This window comes from Elephas maximus, chromosome 22 (assembly GCF_024166365.1).
Source record: "Elephas maximus indicus isolate mEleMax1 chromosome 22, mEleMax1 primary haplotype, whole genome shotgun sequence".
NCBI classification, from domain to species: domain Eukaryota; kingdom Metazoa; phylum Chordata; class Mammalia; order Proboscidea; family Elephantidae; genus Elephas; species Elephas maximus.
Genome location: NC_064840.1, coordinates 8,094,570 through 8,107,820, shown reverse-complemented (window position 1 = coordinate 8,107,820; position 13,251 = coordinate 8,094,570). Strand labels below are relative to the sequence as shown.

At 44.8% G+C, this 13,251-nt stretch overlaps 1 protein-coding gene across 5 annotated transcripts in view; it reads left to right on the top strand.

The window, feature by feature from the left end:
* CFAP251 (cilia and flagella associated protein 251) overlaps window positions 1-13,251 on the top strand; it is a 96,046-nt gene that overhangs the window by 54,541 nt on the left and 28,254 nt on the right. For 3 of the 5 annotated variants that reach the window (XM_049866302.1, XM_049866298.1, XM_049866301.1), the window contains 2 exons: window positions 8,690-8,804; window positions 9,863-10,026. The exons of 1 other annotated variant lie outside the window; for it this stretch is intronic. In XM_049866302.1, coding sequence (XP_049722259.1) covers window positions 8,690-8,804; window positions 9,863-10,026 — 279 coding nt within the window. Of the gene's footprint in view, window positions 1-5,223; window positions 5,249-8,689; window positions 8,805-9,862; window positions 10,027-13,251 lie in introns of all 5 variants that reach the window. One more of the 5 variants, XM_049866299.1, reaches the window with a different exon arrangement.

Sequence of the window (13,251 nt, the reverse complement as noted above, 5' to 3'; positions counted from 1 at the left end):
CATAAAAGGATAAATATTGTACGATCCCACTTATATGAAATAGGTAAATGTATAGAGATTGTCTTAACTGTATTTTTTTTTTTTATCTAGTGCTGCTATAACAGAAATACCATAATCGGATCACTTTGACAAACAGAAATTTACTCTGTCACAGTTTAGGAGGCTATAAGTCTGAATTCAGGGCTCCAGCTCTAGGAGAAGACTTTCTCTTTCTGTCGGCTCCAGGGGAAAGTCCTTGTCTCCTTTTAACATCTGTGGGCCCGCTGTTCCTTAGAGATATCTATGTGTGTTGTTATCAATCTTCCCCTTGGTCTAGGAGGTTCTTATTGTAGGGACCCATGGTTCAAAGGACATGCTCCACTTCTGACCTTTCCTTCTTGGTGGTAGCGAAGTCCCTCCCTTCTCTGCTCTCTTCTTTGTCCTTTTATCTCTTGTAAGATAAAAGGTGTGACTCAAGCAAGGGTATGACTTGAGTAAGAGTGTGACTTGAGTCACAGCCTTCTTGTAAGGCTGTGACTCAAGGTATACCCCACACTGATCCTGCCTCATAACATATAGAGGTTAGGATTTACAACACATCACAAGATGGAGAATAATTATATCAGATCGCAAAATGAAGGGCAATCACACAATACTGGGAATTATGGCCTAACCAGATTGACTCACATTTTGGGGGGACACAATTCAAATCCATGACATTCTATCCTCTGGCCCCCCAAAATTTTTGTCCTTGCCACATGTAAAACATTCACTCCATCATATCATCCCAAAAGTCTTAAATTAACTTCAAGTCTAAAATCTCATTTTCTAAATCACATACGGGTGAGACTTTAGGCATATCCCATCCTGGGGCAAAATTCCTTTTTATCTGTGAACCTGTGAAATCTAGACTACAAATTACCTGTTTCCAAAGTATAACGGTAGAATAGGTACAAGGTAGACATTTTCATTACAGATGGGAGAAATTGGAGGGAGAGAAGGGATAACTGGCACCAAGCAAGCCCAGAACCCAAGAGAAAATTTTACATTAGCTCTCAAGGCTTGAAAATAATTCCTGTGTTCTTTGGGACCATCTGGGCAAGGGCTTTGCACTTCAGACTCTGGGTGGAGGCCCTTCAGCCATGGGCTTCCACTCTGCCTTCCAGGCCCACTGGGATGGCGACTCTGCTTCCTCAGCTTTGGGTGGTCCCATTCTTCTAGTCCATCAGAATAGCAACCCCACCCCCTCAGCACCAGCAGGCCCCGTTCTTCTGCCCCTTGGGCATGGCGGTCCTGCCCCTTCAGCTTTGGGCAGTGGCCCCATCCTCTTGGCCACACTGAATGGCAGTCCCACACCCTGGAACCACGTTGGTGAAAATCTGACTTTTGTAACCTAGGATGCCATGGCTCTACCCTTTGAGACCCCAGAGGCCATGGCCCCACCATTTGAGACCAAGGCAGCTCTGCTTCTCACGCTCCTCCCAACAGTTCGCTGATCTCCAAGCTGCTCCAGGGATGGTTGTTTTCTTTTCTTGGGGGACAACAGATGTAGCTCCTCTGGCCTGTTTCCTGCCTGTAGAATTCTAAGAGGCACATAGCATTCCTTCCTTTCGCTCTTTCTCTGTCCTCTTCAGTCTAAGCTGATGGGTTTTTTCTGTGGTAGTTGGTTAGACCGTCAGTCACGGGTTTAATTGCTTTAACAAAAGATTGTGTAGCCACCTCCTTGGTGAACATTCTAGGACACGTCCTTAGTTTGTACAACAGAATTTCCCGGATCTTTACGTTTACTTTTCATTTTACACAGTCCATGTCTTTCCTCTCACATTTTACTGTAAGCAGCAAGGAGAAAACAAGTGGCCCCTTTAAGACCTTGCTTAGAAATCTCATCGGCCAGATATCCAAGTTCTACCTTCCACGGAATATTGGAACATAATTCAGACAAGTCCTTTGTCACTGCATAGAAAGCATCGCCCTTCTTCCATCGTCTGATCACATGTTCATCATTTTCTTTTAAAGCCTCCCCAGAAGCACATTTATCGTTCACATTTGTAGCAATATTCTGTGCCTGGCACCATATGTGTCCTCTAACACGACAGAAACTTTCTCTATAGCTCTCTTCATTTCCTTCTGAGTCCTCTCAAAATTGCCTTTGATGTCCATAATTCTACCACCAGTCTCTGCAAGGGAATATAGGCTTTTAGACACCTTAAAACTCTTCCAGGCTCTACCCATTACCCAGTTCCAAAACCACTTCCACGTTTCAGATATTTGTTAGAGCAGCGCCCCTCTCCCGGCTAGTGCTGCTGTAACAGAGACAAAAGTTTCTTAGTGGTCACCAAGGGTTGGAAGGACAGGTCGGGGGAGTCATTGCTTAGGGGTACTGACTTAATGGTGGTGGAACAATTTGGAAACGGGTAATGGTTTGTACGACATGGTGACTGTAATTAATGTTACTGAATTGTACATGTAAAAAAAATGTTGAATTGGCAAATGTTTTGTTATATATATTTTTACCACAATAAAAAAATTAAAAAAAATAACTTACTGAGAATGAAGAAAACTGAAGACACAAGGGAAAGATTAGTCCAAAGGACTAATGGGCTACCACGACCACAGCCTCCACCAGACTGAGTCCAACACAACTAGATGTTGCCTGGCTACCACCACTGACTGCACTGACAGGGATCACAGTAGAGGGTCCCAGACAGAGCTGGAGAAAAATATAGAGCAAAATTCTAACTCACAAAAAATGACCAGACTTACTGGCCTGACAGAGATTGAAGAAACCCTGAGAGTATGGCCCCAGACACCTTTTAGCTCAGTAATAAATTCACTCCTGAGGCTCACCCTTCATCCAAAGATTAGACAGGCCCATAAAACAAAATGGGACTAAAGGGGCACACCAGCCCAGGGGCAAGGACGAGAAGGCAGGAGGGGACAGGAAAGCTGGTAACAGAGAACCCAAGGTCTAGAAGGGAGAGTGTTGACATGTTGTGGGGTCAGTAACCAGCTTCACAAAACAATACGTGTACTAACTGTTTAATGAGAAGCTTGTTCTGTAAACCTTCATCTAAAGTACAATAATAAAAAAAGTAAAATGGCCCTGGTGGTCATGGCCCCCAGACCTTTTGTTGCCCCAGGACAGGAACCATTCCCGAAGCCAACTCATCAGACATGAATCAGACTGGACAATGGGTTGGAGAGGGATGCGGGTGAGGAGTGAGCTTCTTGGATCAGGTGGACACTTGAGACTATGTTGTCATCTCCTGCCTGGAGGGGAGATGAGAGGGTGGAGGGGGTTAGAAGTTGGCGAAATGGACACGAAAAGAGAGAGTGGAGGGAGAGAGTGGGCTGTCTCATTAGGGGGAGAGTAACTGGGAGTGTGTAGCAAGGTGTATATGGGTTTTTGTGTGAGAGACTGACTTGATTTGTAAACTTTCACTTAAATCACAATAAAAATTATTTAAAAAAAAAAAAAAACATTGCTGTCGAGTCAATTCTGACTCATAGCAACCCTATAGGATGGAGTAGAACTGCCCCACAGGGTTTCCAAGGAGTGCCTGGTGGGATTCAAACTGCCACCCTTTTGGTTGGCAGCCGTACTGCTTAACCGCTACACCACCAGGGTTCCCATCTCTCTATCAGCGTATTCTAATTCTGTTGACAGAGAAATAAAAGAATTAGAAAAAAAAAACTGTAATATGTAAAAGACTGGGGAAAGACTAGTAGATTTTGAAATTTTTCTACTTATGATTATGATTATTAATATGGCTCCATCCTTTACAACACCCAGTGCAAAATTTCAAGACAGCTACAATAGAGGATTAAACCAAGCACAGGGCCCTTCTATGCATGGGGCTTCATGTGACTGCACAGGTTGAATGCCCATGAATCAGCCCTAAACCCCCCCAAAAAAAACAACCAATTGCCATCCAGTTGATTCCAACTCATAGTGACCCTATGGGACAAGTAGAACTGCCCCATAGGCCTTTTGGTTAGCAGCTGTAGCTCTTAACCACTACACCACCAGGGCTGCTGAGTTCAGCCCTAATGATGGTGTATCAAGCCTAGCTACTTATTTAGGAAATAATATTGGAGTGATTATTCCCTGTCCTTGAGCATAGAGCATAGAGAATGTGACCCAGCTGAAGCTGGCCTCACAAGGGCTCACAAGGACTCACAAGGACACATCAACTGGGCCCTGAGATAAAGACAATAGATAGAATAATCTTGGAAAATATCTTTTAGGGAAACCTTTCATATAAGCCAGAACACAGAAGACTTTCCACTCTTGTCTTTTTCTATTAACATTCACTAAATGTGAATAGAAATTTGCTGGACCAATGAAGACCCTCCTGACTGTCGGTTACTGAAACCTGTACCAGTGGTTGTTAAGAAAGGCAATTCAAAATGTAGGACCACAGTTTCTAGCCAACCTGTGAGAAGGTAAAAGCTTTCAATGGTTTCGTCCATTTGTAATGTTAATATATACCGATGACTCTGTAACCTTCCTTGGACTTGGGCAGACGTGGCTGTGGCAGCACACTTGTCCGTTTTCGCGTTCTTACTTACTCTAATATTTCCTTGGACTTGGGCAGACATTAGCTCTGGCAGCATGCGTGTCTGCTTCCCACTTTTGTCTTTTTGAGTATACGCAGAATAAAACTTTTTTTTTGCTTTATTAAAAAAAAGTAAAATGGAAAAGAATTATTAAAAAAAAAAAAACTTACTGAGGTGAAATTCACATACCATAAAATTAACCGTTTTAAAGTGAGCAATTCTGCAGCGTTTAGTCCATTCACAGTGTTGTGCAGCCAGAACATTTCCGCCACTCCAAAGTCAGCCCCCAGGCATAAAGCATCTTTTAAATTACAGGAATAATAAAGCCTCCTAACCAAAGCTTCATTGGGAAGGAATCGCCTTTCCATGGTAAATCCAAAAGATTTAAAAATACATTTAAAAATATATATAAAAGAACATGAAAACGCAGTTCACAAGGAAAAAAAAAAAAAGCCAATAAACCTCTGAGCAGCTTCTCACTACTCTGTCAAAGATGCAAATAGAATCCAGATACCATTTTTCACAAGTCAGATTAGCAAAGATAAAAATGATTGATAGTACTTGATGTTGGCAAGGGTGTAGGCAAGTCTCAGGCCCTGGGAGGGGCTGTGTGAATTGGCGCAACCTTTTGGGAGAGCCATTTGTCACCCTCTATTAAATTTTATCCTATCTTCTGACTTCTAGGAATACTGCCCAGGGAAGCACAGAGGTGAGTATGCCAAGACATAAGTACAAGGATGTCTTGTCTAAAAATATTAAAAAAAATGGAAACAATCCAAATGTCCATTAATAGGGGATTAGTTAAAGGATGTTTGTCAGACCACTGGGACACTATGCTGCTTTTATAAAAGGAAAAAAAAAAAAAAAGGATGCGGTAGCTCTCTGTGTAGTAACATGGAAATGTCTCCAAGACATATTGTGAGATCAAGCAAGTGCCAAGTAAGAATGAATGGAAGGACTCCATTTTCACATAAAAATTATAATGATATACCAAAAAACCAAACCCACTGCTGCTGAGCGGATTCCAACTCACAGCAACCCTATAGAACAGAGTAGAACTGCCCCATATGGTTTCCATGGAGTGCCTAGTGGATTCGAACTGCTGACCTTTTGGTTGGCAGCCTTAGCTCTTAACCACTGTGCCATCAGAACTCGCTATAATGATACAGGTTAGAATATATGTGAGAACATGTAAAAGAAATTCTCGAGTATACCAAACCATTGCCTATGATTATCTTGGGGTAAGGAGTGCAGCAATGTGGACTTATAGGTAGATTTTCTACTTTTTGTGTGTCTACATGTTTGAAAAATTTGAAAAATGAATATTTAATACTTTTTAATTTTATTTTTGATGTTGAGAATATACGCGGCAGAGCATTCACCAATTCAAGGGTTTCTGCATGTGCAATTTAGTGACGTTGAATACCTTCTTCGAGTTGTGCAACCGTTCTCACCTTCCTTTTCTGAGTTGTTCCTCCCCCATTAACATAAACTCACTGCCCGCTAAGTTTCCTGCCTAATCTTTTGTGTCACTGTGGTCCATTTGATCCCACATAGATAGATTTTAAAAGAGTACAGTGGAAAATTTAATACTTTTGCAATCAGAAGAAAAAGATACTAATTTTATAAAATTGTTAGGTACAATTAAGAACGCTTGGTAACATATATCCTGTACCAGGTTCTAGAAACTGTTCTTGGTGCTTTGTGTATATTAGCTCATTTAAAAGCTCACCACAGTCTTATGGGAAAAGTGCTGTCACTGTTGCTATTTTACAGATGGGGAAACTGAGGCGCAGAGAGGTTCAGTAATTTGTCAACTTGTCGGGCTTTTTTTTTCCTCTTAATATTAAAAAAAATTGGGATATCCTTTACATATAAAATTTACCCTTTTAAAGTGTAAAATTTAGTGGTTTGTAGTATATTCGGAGTTGTTCAGCCATCACCATTACCTAATTCCAGAACATTCTCATCACCTTAGGAGAAACCTCGTATCCATTAGCAGTCAGTCCCCATTCTTCCCTCCTCTCCCCCAGCTCCTGGCAACCACTAATCTGCTTTTTGCCTCAATGGGTTTACCTCTTCTGGACATTTCATATAAATGGAATCATACACCCTATGGCCTTCTGTGTCTGGCTTCTTTCACTCAGCATGATGTTTCAAGGTTCATCCACACTGTAGCATGAATCAGAACTTCATTGCTTTTTATGACTGAATAATATTCATTATAGGGGTGGATCACATTTTGTTCATTATTCATCAGTTAATAGTCATTTGAGTTGTTTCCACTTTTTGGCTGTCATGAATAACACTGCTGTGAACATTTGTCTAAAAGTTTTTGTGTGGAAGCATGTTTTCATTTCTCTGCGGTCTACTCCTAGGGGTAGAGTTGTTGGGTCAACCATTTGAGGAACTGCCAGACTGTTTTACCAGGTGACTGTACCATTTTACATCCAACAACAATGCAGGGGCGCTTTGGTTTCTCTACAACCTCCCGTAAGTTTTAAGGGTCAAACCCCCATCGCTGTTGAGTCGATTCCAACACTTAGTGACCCGATGGGACAAAGTAGAAGTGCCCCATAAGATTTCCAAGGCTGTAATCTTTACTGAAACAGACTACCATATCTTTCTCCTGCGGAGCAGCTAGTGGGTTCCATCCACAGACCTTTCAGTTAGCAGCCGAGTACGTTAACCACTGTGCCAATAGGGCTCAGAGTCTGTGCTCTTAACCAAGCTCTACCCTAGCTCTGTGCACTCGAAGCTATTCGGGAAGGGCCTTAAACATTTTCTACTGGAATGATAGATAAGGGTGATTTATAATTAACTGATGCATTATCTGCCCATTTTGCCATTTTAGCATTTTTGACCTTCACCCAATCTGCTTGCATGTAAGCCTGACCATGGACCATCCCAGCTTCACACCCTTCAAGGGCATCCCATAACCCAGCAGATGAAGCCTAGCTTCCTAACCTGGCCCCTGTTCACCTCGTCACCCTCCCTCCTGCCACTGCCCTTTCATCATATGTTTCTGTGGGTTGAACTCCATACGCCATGTTCCATCCTTCTGCACTTCCTGCTTTCTCGATGCTTTTCTGTACTGACCAGGGTCCCCGAGTCTCGAGTCTCGGAGCCTCTCTCCGACTCACATTCAGAACTTCGCCTGACCATTGCCTAGGAGCTCACCATTCCTCCTCAGGGCTTTCTGTGCATCTTGGGTTTGCTGTATTATTACCCTTCTCCTCTCATATTGTTCCCATACACGCTCTCCCTGCTGGACTGTGAACATCTCAGTGGCCAGAAACACATCTTTCTTCTTCCTGTCTCCTGAGCACCTAACTCAATGCCTGGCCCAGAAGAGGTGCCCAGGAAATGCTTGTTGAGTGGAATTTGCTCCTTCTTTATTCCACACTCACAGACCCAGTACGTGCTGTCAGACATGCCGGGTGCAGGGAGAAAACCCACCCACATGCCCAGGGCCTCATAGTAGAGGAAGAGAAGTAGCTGCTGGGCTCACACAGGCAAATCCGGGTTTTGTAGGGCCTGAAGCTTGTTCAGTTTTAAGGGCCCTCTTGTTTGAGGGTGTCATGACTGTTATGGCTTGAATTGTGTCCTCCAAAAATGTGTATCAACTTGGCTAGGCCATGATTCCCAGCATTGTGGGATTGTCCACCATTTTGTCATCTGATGTCATTTTCCTATGCTTTGTAAATCCTGCCCCTTTGATGTTAATGAGTCAGAATTAGAGGCAGTTATGTTAATGAGGCAGGACTCAAACTACAAGATTAGGTTGTGTCTTAAATCAGTCTCTTTTGAGATAAAAGAGAAAAGGGAGCAAAGAGATATGGGGACCTCATGCCACCAAGAAACAAGAGCCTTTAGACCCAGGGTCCCTGCACTGAGAAGCACCTAGGCCAGGGGAAGATTGATGACAAGGACCTTAACCCAGAGCCGACAGAGAGCAACCCTTCCCCTGGAGCTGGCACCCTGAATTCAGACTTCTAGCCTCCTAGACTGTGACAGAATAAATTTCTCTTTACTAAAGCCATCCACTTGTGGTATTTCTGTTATAGCAGCACTAGAGGATTAAGACAATGACCAAAAAGTCGTAAAACCTACGTTCAGATTTGTGGAATTAATTTTTTTTATCATGCAGAAAGACACTTCTTGGGCCAACTTATGGTTCCCCCATTGAACAAATCCAGCTCCTGCCAGTGAAAACCGCTAGTGAACTCCAGAAACGCTACCTGGTGTTTATTAACAGAGACAAGGTACCCACCCTTCTGCTCTTTGGTTCTATAGGCTGACCCCACATGTTATGAGGAAGCAACCAGTCCCAAGTATGGTAAGACTCAGGACGCTTCGCTCCATATCCAAGTCTAAGTACTTCCACCTGAGTCAATAGTGAAGCGAAAAATCACCACAGATTAGTTTGGATGACTCCTGGGAAACCTTTCTTGGCAGAATGTTTATATTTTCTGCACCCCAAATGAGGATACATGGTCCACCAAAGATTTTTTTTTTTTTTATTTCTGATTTATTTCCATGTGAAAATTATATTTTGTTATTGCTTGGTGCCATCAAGCTGATTTTGACTCATAGCAACCCCACGTGACAGAGTAGAACTACCCCGTGAGGTTTTCTAGGCTGTAATCTTTATGGGCGCAGGTCACCAGGGCTTTCTCCCTCAGGGCCACTGGGTGAGTTTGAACCACCAACCCTTCATTTAGCAGCCAAGTGCTTAAACATTATTCCACCAGGGCTCCTTAGAAAAATCATATAAAGACATACAAATCAGTCATGCTTAATTATACATTAAAGAATAATCTGTATTGAAAGGAGCCCTGACGGTACAGTTGTTAAGAGCTTAGCTCCTAACTAAAAGGTCAGCAGTTCGAATCCACCAGCCACTCCTTGGAAAACCCTATGGGGGCAGCTCTCCTCTGTCCTATAGGGTCCCTATGAGTTGGAACCGACTCGACAGCAATGGGGTTGGTTTTTATATTAAAAAGCATAAAATCATACAATGTTAGAATTATCCTGAAAAGCCCTGGACATCTGACCATGAAGACATGGAAGAAAACTTCACTTCTGTGTAGCTATTGAACTTGCACGGAGGGGGTCCTCCCTGCTGCAGCATGGTGTTGTCTCTACGGGACATTCCGCATGTAGGAGCCCAGCCAAGTTAGACATGGTGTTCAGCCACTGAAAGGGTTTCAGATACACAGGTCCTTCCTTCAAACAGCTCTGGGGGTGATAGGGGAAAACTCCAGGCACAGTGGGGGATCTAGTCATCTGAGTCCGAGTCTTGTTACATCTTTGTCTCTAGGTTGGACTGCAGATCTTACCTGTTGATGGCAATCCACATAAGACGTCTGCTATCATTTGCCACCCGAATGGGGTAGCTGGGATGACTCTTTCCTATGATGGCTGCTACGCCTTCACGGCAGGAGGACATGACCGCTCGGTCGTGCAGTGGGAAATTAACTTAAGGTATGTGAGGGGGATGGAAGCTCGGCCCTACAAGACAGGTGTCAAGTGTAGACCCCATCTCTTCACTCAGCTACAGGAGGCAGGTGTGGAACACCTGTGAAATGCCAGGCAGTGTGCAAGGCCTTCAGGTACATGTGGCCAGGACCCAGGCCTGGTCTTCAGGGTGCTCACATGTTGGTGTGGGAGACACAGAGGTGAGCCAAAGTGAGGGATTGGGAGGTTTGAGAGAAGCATGAGGTGGGGCTGCAGGAGAACTCCAGGGCACATCTCACAAGCCAGGCGGGTTGGGGGCAGGGGGGCCACATGTGAAGAGATGGATTCTCGAGAGAAAGGGGGCTGCAACCAGGCCTCGCCTCCCAGCCCATTGTCACATTCATATTATCATCCGAACTGTTTACCGTTTTTCTTAATCGACTTTTTTATTCACTGTGTTTTTCTTAATTGACTTTTTTTAACTCAACATTTTGTTTTTTTTTATTTTGTTGTTGAGAATATGCACAGGAAAACATATACCAGTTCAGCTGTTTCTCTATGCACAATTTAGTGGCACTGATTACGTTCTTTGAGTTGAACGACCATTCCTACCCTCCTTTTCTGAGTTGCTCCTCCCCTGTGACAGAAACTGACTGCCCCCTAAACTTCGTATTTGCTCCTTTGAGTTGGTGTTGTCAGTTTGACCCCATATAGGTATTTCTTAAAAGAGTATAATGGTCAAACCCACCAAAAAAACCCAGTGCCGTCGAGTCGATTCCGACTCATAGCGACCCTATAGGACAGAGTAGAACTGCCCCACAGAGTTTCCAAGGAGCACCTGGTGGGTTCGAACTGCCGACATAATGGTCAAGGCAGACATTTTTTACTTGTTAAGTTAAACTACTGTTGGTTTTAAGAAGACCTTGGGATAATTTTGGCTCAATGTTTAAAGATTTTCTCAGGGCAGTCATTGATTTGATAAGCTTGTTACGTATATATTTTGTATTTTTGTTATATATATTGTAATGCACAAGAAAACAAGTATCTGTTGTTGATGTGTGCTGTCAAGTTGATTCCAACTCATAGCAACCCCATGTGACAGAGTAGGGTTTCCAAGGCTGTAATCTTTAGACAGGAAGATTGCTGGGCCTCTCTGGGTGGGTTTGAACTGCCGGCCTTTTGGTTAGCAGTCAAGTGTTGAATGATTGTGCCATGAGGATTCCTTAAATACTGACCTTGTGAAAATTTAAAAAGTTCATCTGTGACTAGTACCACCTAAAATCATGTTGCTACTTGAAGAAAGCCTGAGCTAAGTCTGGAAAAATCTTTAGGGATTTGCCAGGTGGAGAAGAAAGGAAAAGACAACCCAGATGGAAGACACCACGTGTGTCACAAGCACAGGGCAGGGAAGCACGTGGTGCTGGGTTTAAGAAACAGCAAGCATCTGGAAGATTGGGCAAGGTGGTCTTGAACCTCTGCCTGTGAGCTCAGGTGGCCCTTGAGGAATTACTTGGTCAAGTTTGCGTTTCGGGAAACCCCTCAGATGTGTGGAGGACAGAGTGGTGGGGGCCAGGGAGGCAGCGAAGGGACCCACCATCATCGTCATTGGGAGGAGGCGAGCAGAAGATGAGAGAGATTTAACGGTGACATTGGGCAGAATGTGGTCACCCCTGGAAGCTCTTGAGTTCCCCTGCCACTTCTGAGAGAGCCGGAGAGGTGATCCTGTTCCCCCCACAGGGATTTACTGAACCCCTTCTGTGGATCCCCGCCCAGCAAGAGCACCTGCTGTGGGCAGGTGGTCACACGGAGCAGCGCCACCACGTCCGTGAGCTACATGGACCGATGGCACTTGTGGTTAAGGCCGTGTGCTGCCTCCTAGGTTCACCCGCCCCTGAAATCCTTTCTCCCGCCACACCAGCTGGAGTCCCAGCCCGAGTCTCTGCAGTGCAAATGACTGAAAGTGCAGGAGTGTTACTGTAGACATGTGCTCTGGCCTACGCTTCTCACCCCAGCTGTCCTCAGGTGAGAATCTCTGTCCGAGGTGGTGGTGGTGGTTAGCTGCCATCAAGTTGGCCCCTGACTCAGGGCGACCCTGTGCCCAACGACACTAAATGCTGCCCAGCCCTGTGCCATTCCCATGATCAGTTGCAGATCGGATTGTTGTGACCCACAGGGTTTTCACTGACTGATTTCCAGAAGTAGATTGCCACCTTAGTCTAGAAACTCCAGCGAAACCTCTTCAGCATCATAGCAACACACAAGCCTCTTGCTGGCAGACGAGTGGTTGCTGTTCCTCAGTTGCATTGGCTGGGAATTGAACCCTGGTCTCCTGCATGGAAGATAAGAATTCTACCACTGACCCACCGCACCACCTAAAGTCAGGTTGGAGAATTCTGTAGTCGAACATGGGCAAGTACATGGACTCTGAAGTTAGATTGACACAGTTTATCTGTGCTGCTGGCCGTGGGACCTAGGGCAGTTTTCTTAACATCTCTGATCTTTAGATTCCTTGACTGTGAAATGGCGATAATAATGGGGACTTTTATAGGATCCTTGTAAAGATTAGGTTGGTTAATACATGCAAAGAAAGCACCCAGCACAGAGCTAGGTGTTCCTTCCTTGTCTTCTTCCTCATAAAGGCATTGCTTAGGAGCTCAGGATCTTCACTGCTAAAAGAGGGAGTGGATGCTTAGATGCTCTTCTCATCTACCTCAGTCCACCTGAGCTGCCACAGGCCAGAGTGGAGCCACCAGGCAGCCAGCTCCTGGTCCTGATCCCTGCTCCCAGCCCTGCTCGGTCGGTCCATCTGCCGGGCCACTCAGCCCAACACTCTCACCTAGGAAGTGGTACGCACACAGCTAGGAGCCGCCTGGTTTCCTACAGAGCAAATGTGATGCATGGCTCCCAGTCAAAGCCGAGGGCACTTCTTTCACTCCTGGCGAACATGGAAGCGTCTCCTCTTTTGCTACTTTATGAGCAAATAGCCGGTGGAGTTCGTGTTGGACCCACTCAGATCACAGTTGCAACTCTGACTCTGAGACCTCAACAATTGGATCTTGGGAATTAGGGGATTCAGGCACAGGCGGGGAGTTCCCTCATTGCAAAGCCCGCCCTGATCCTGCCTGCAGCAGAGGGCTGCTGGGCTCCCAAGACCTGCCTGCTCCCTGGAACCCTGGGGGAAGTGAGACCTGGGGTGAGTCTCCCCATATTTTCATTGTTTTTCCTCTTCTCCATCAGCTTGGGATCTGGGAT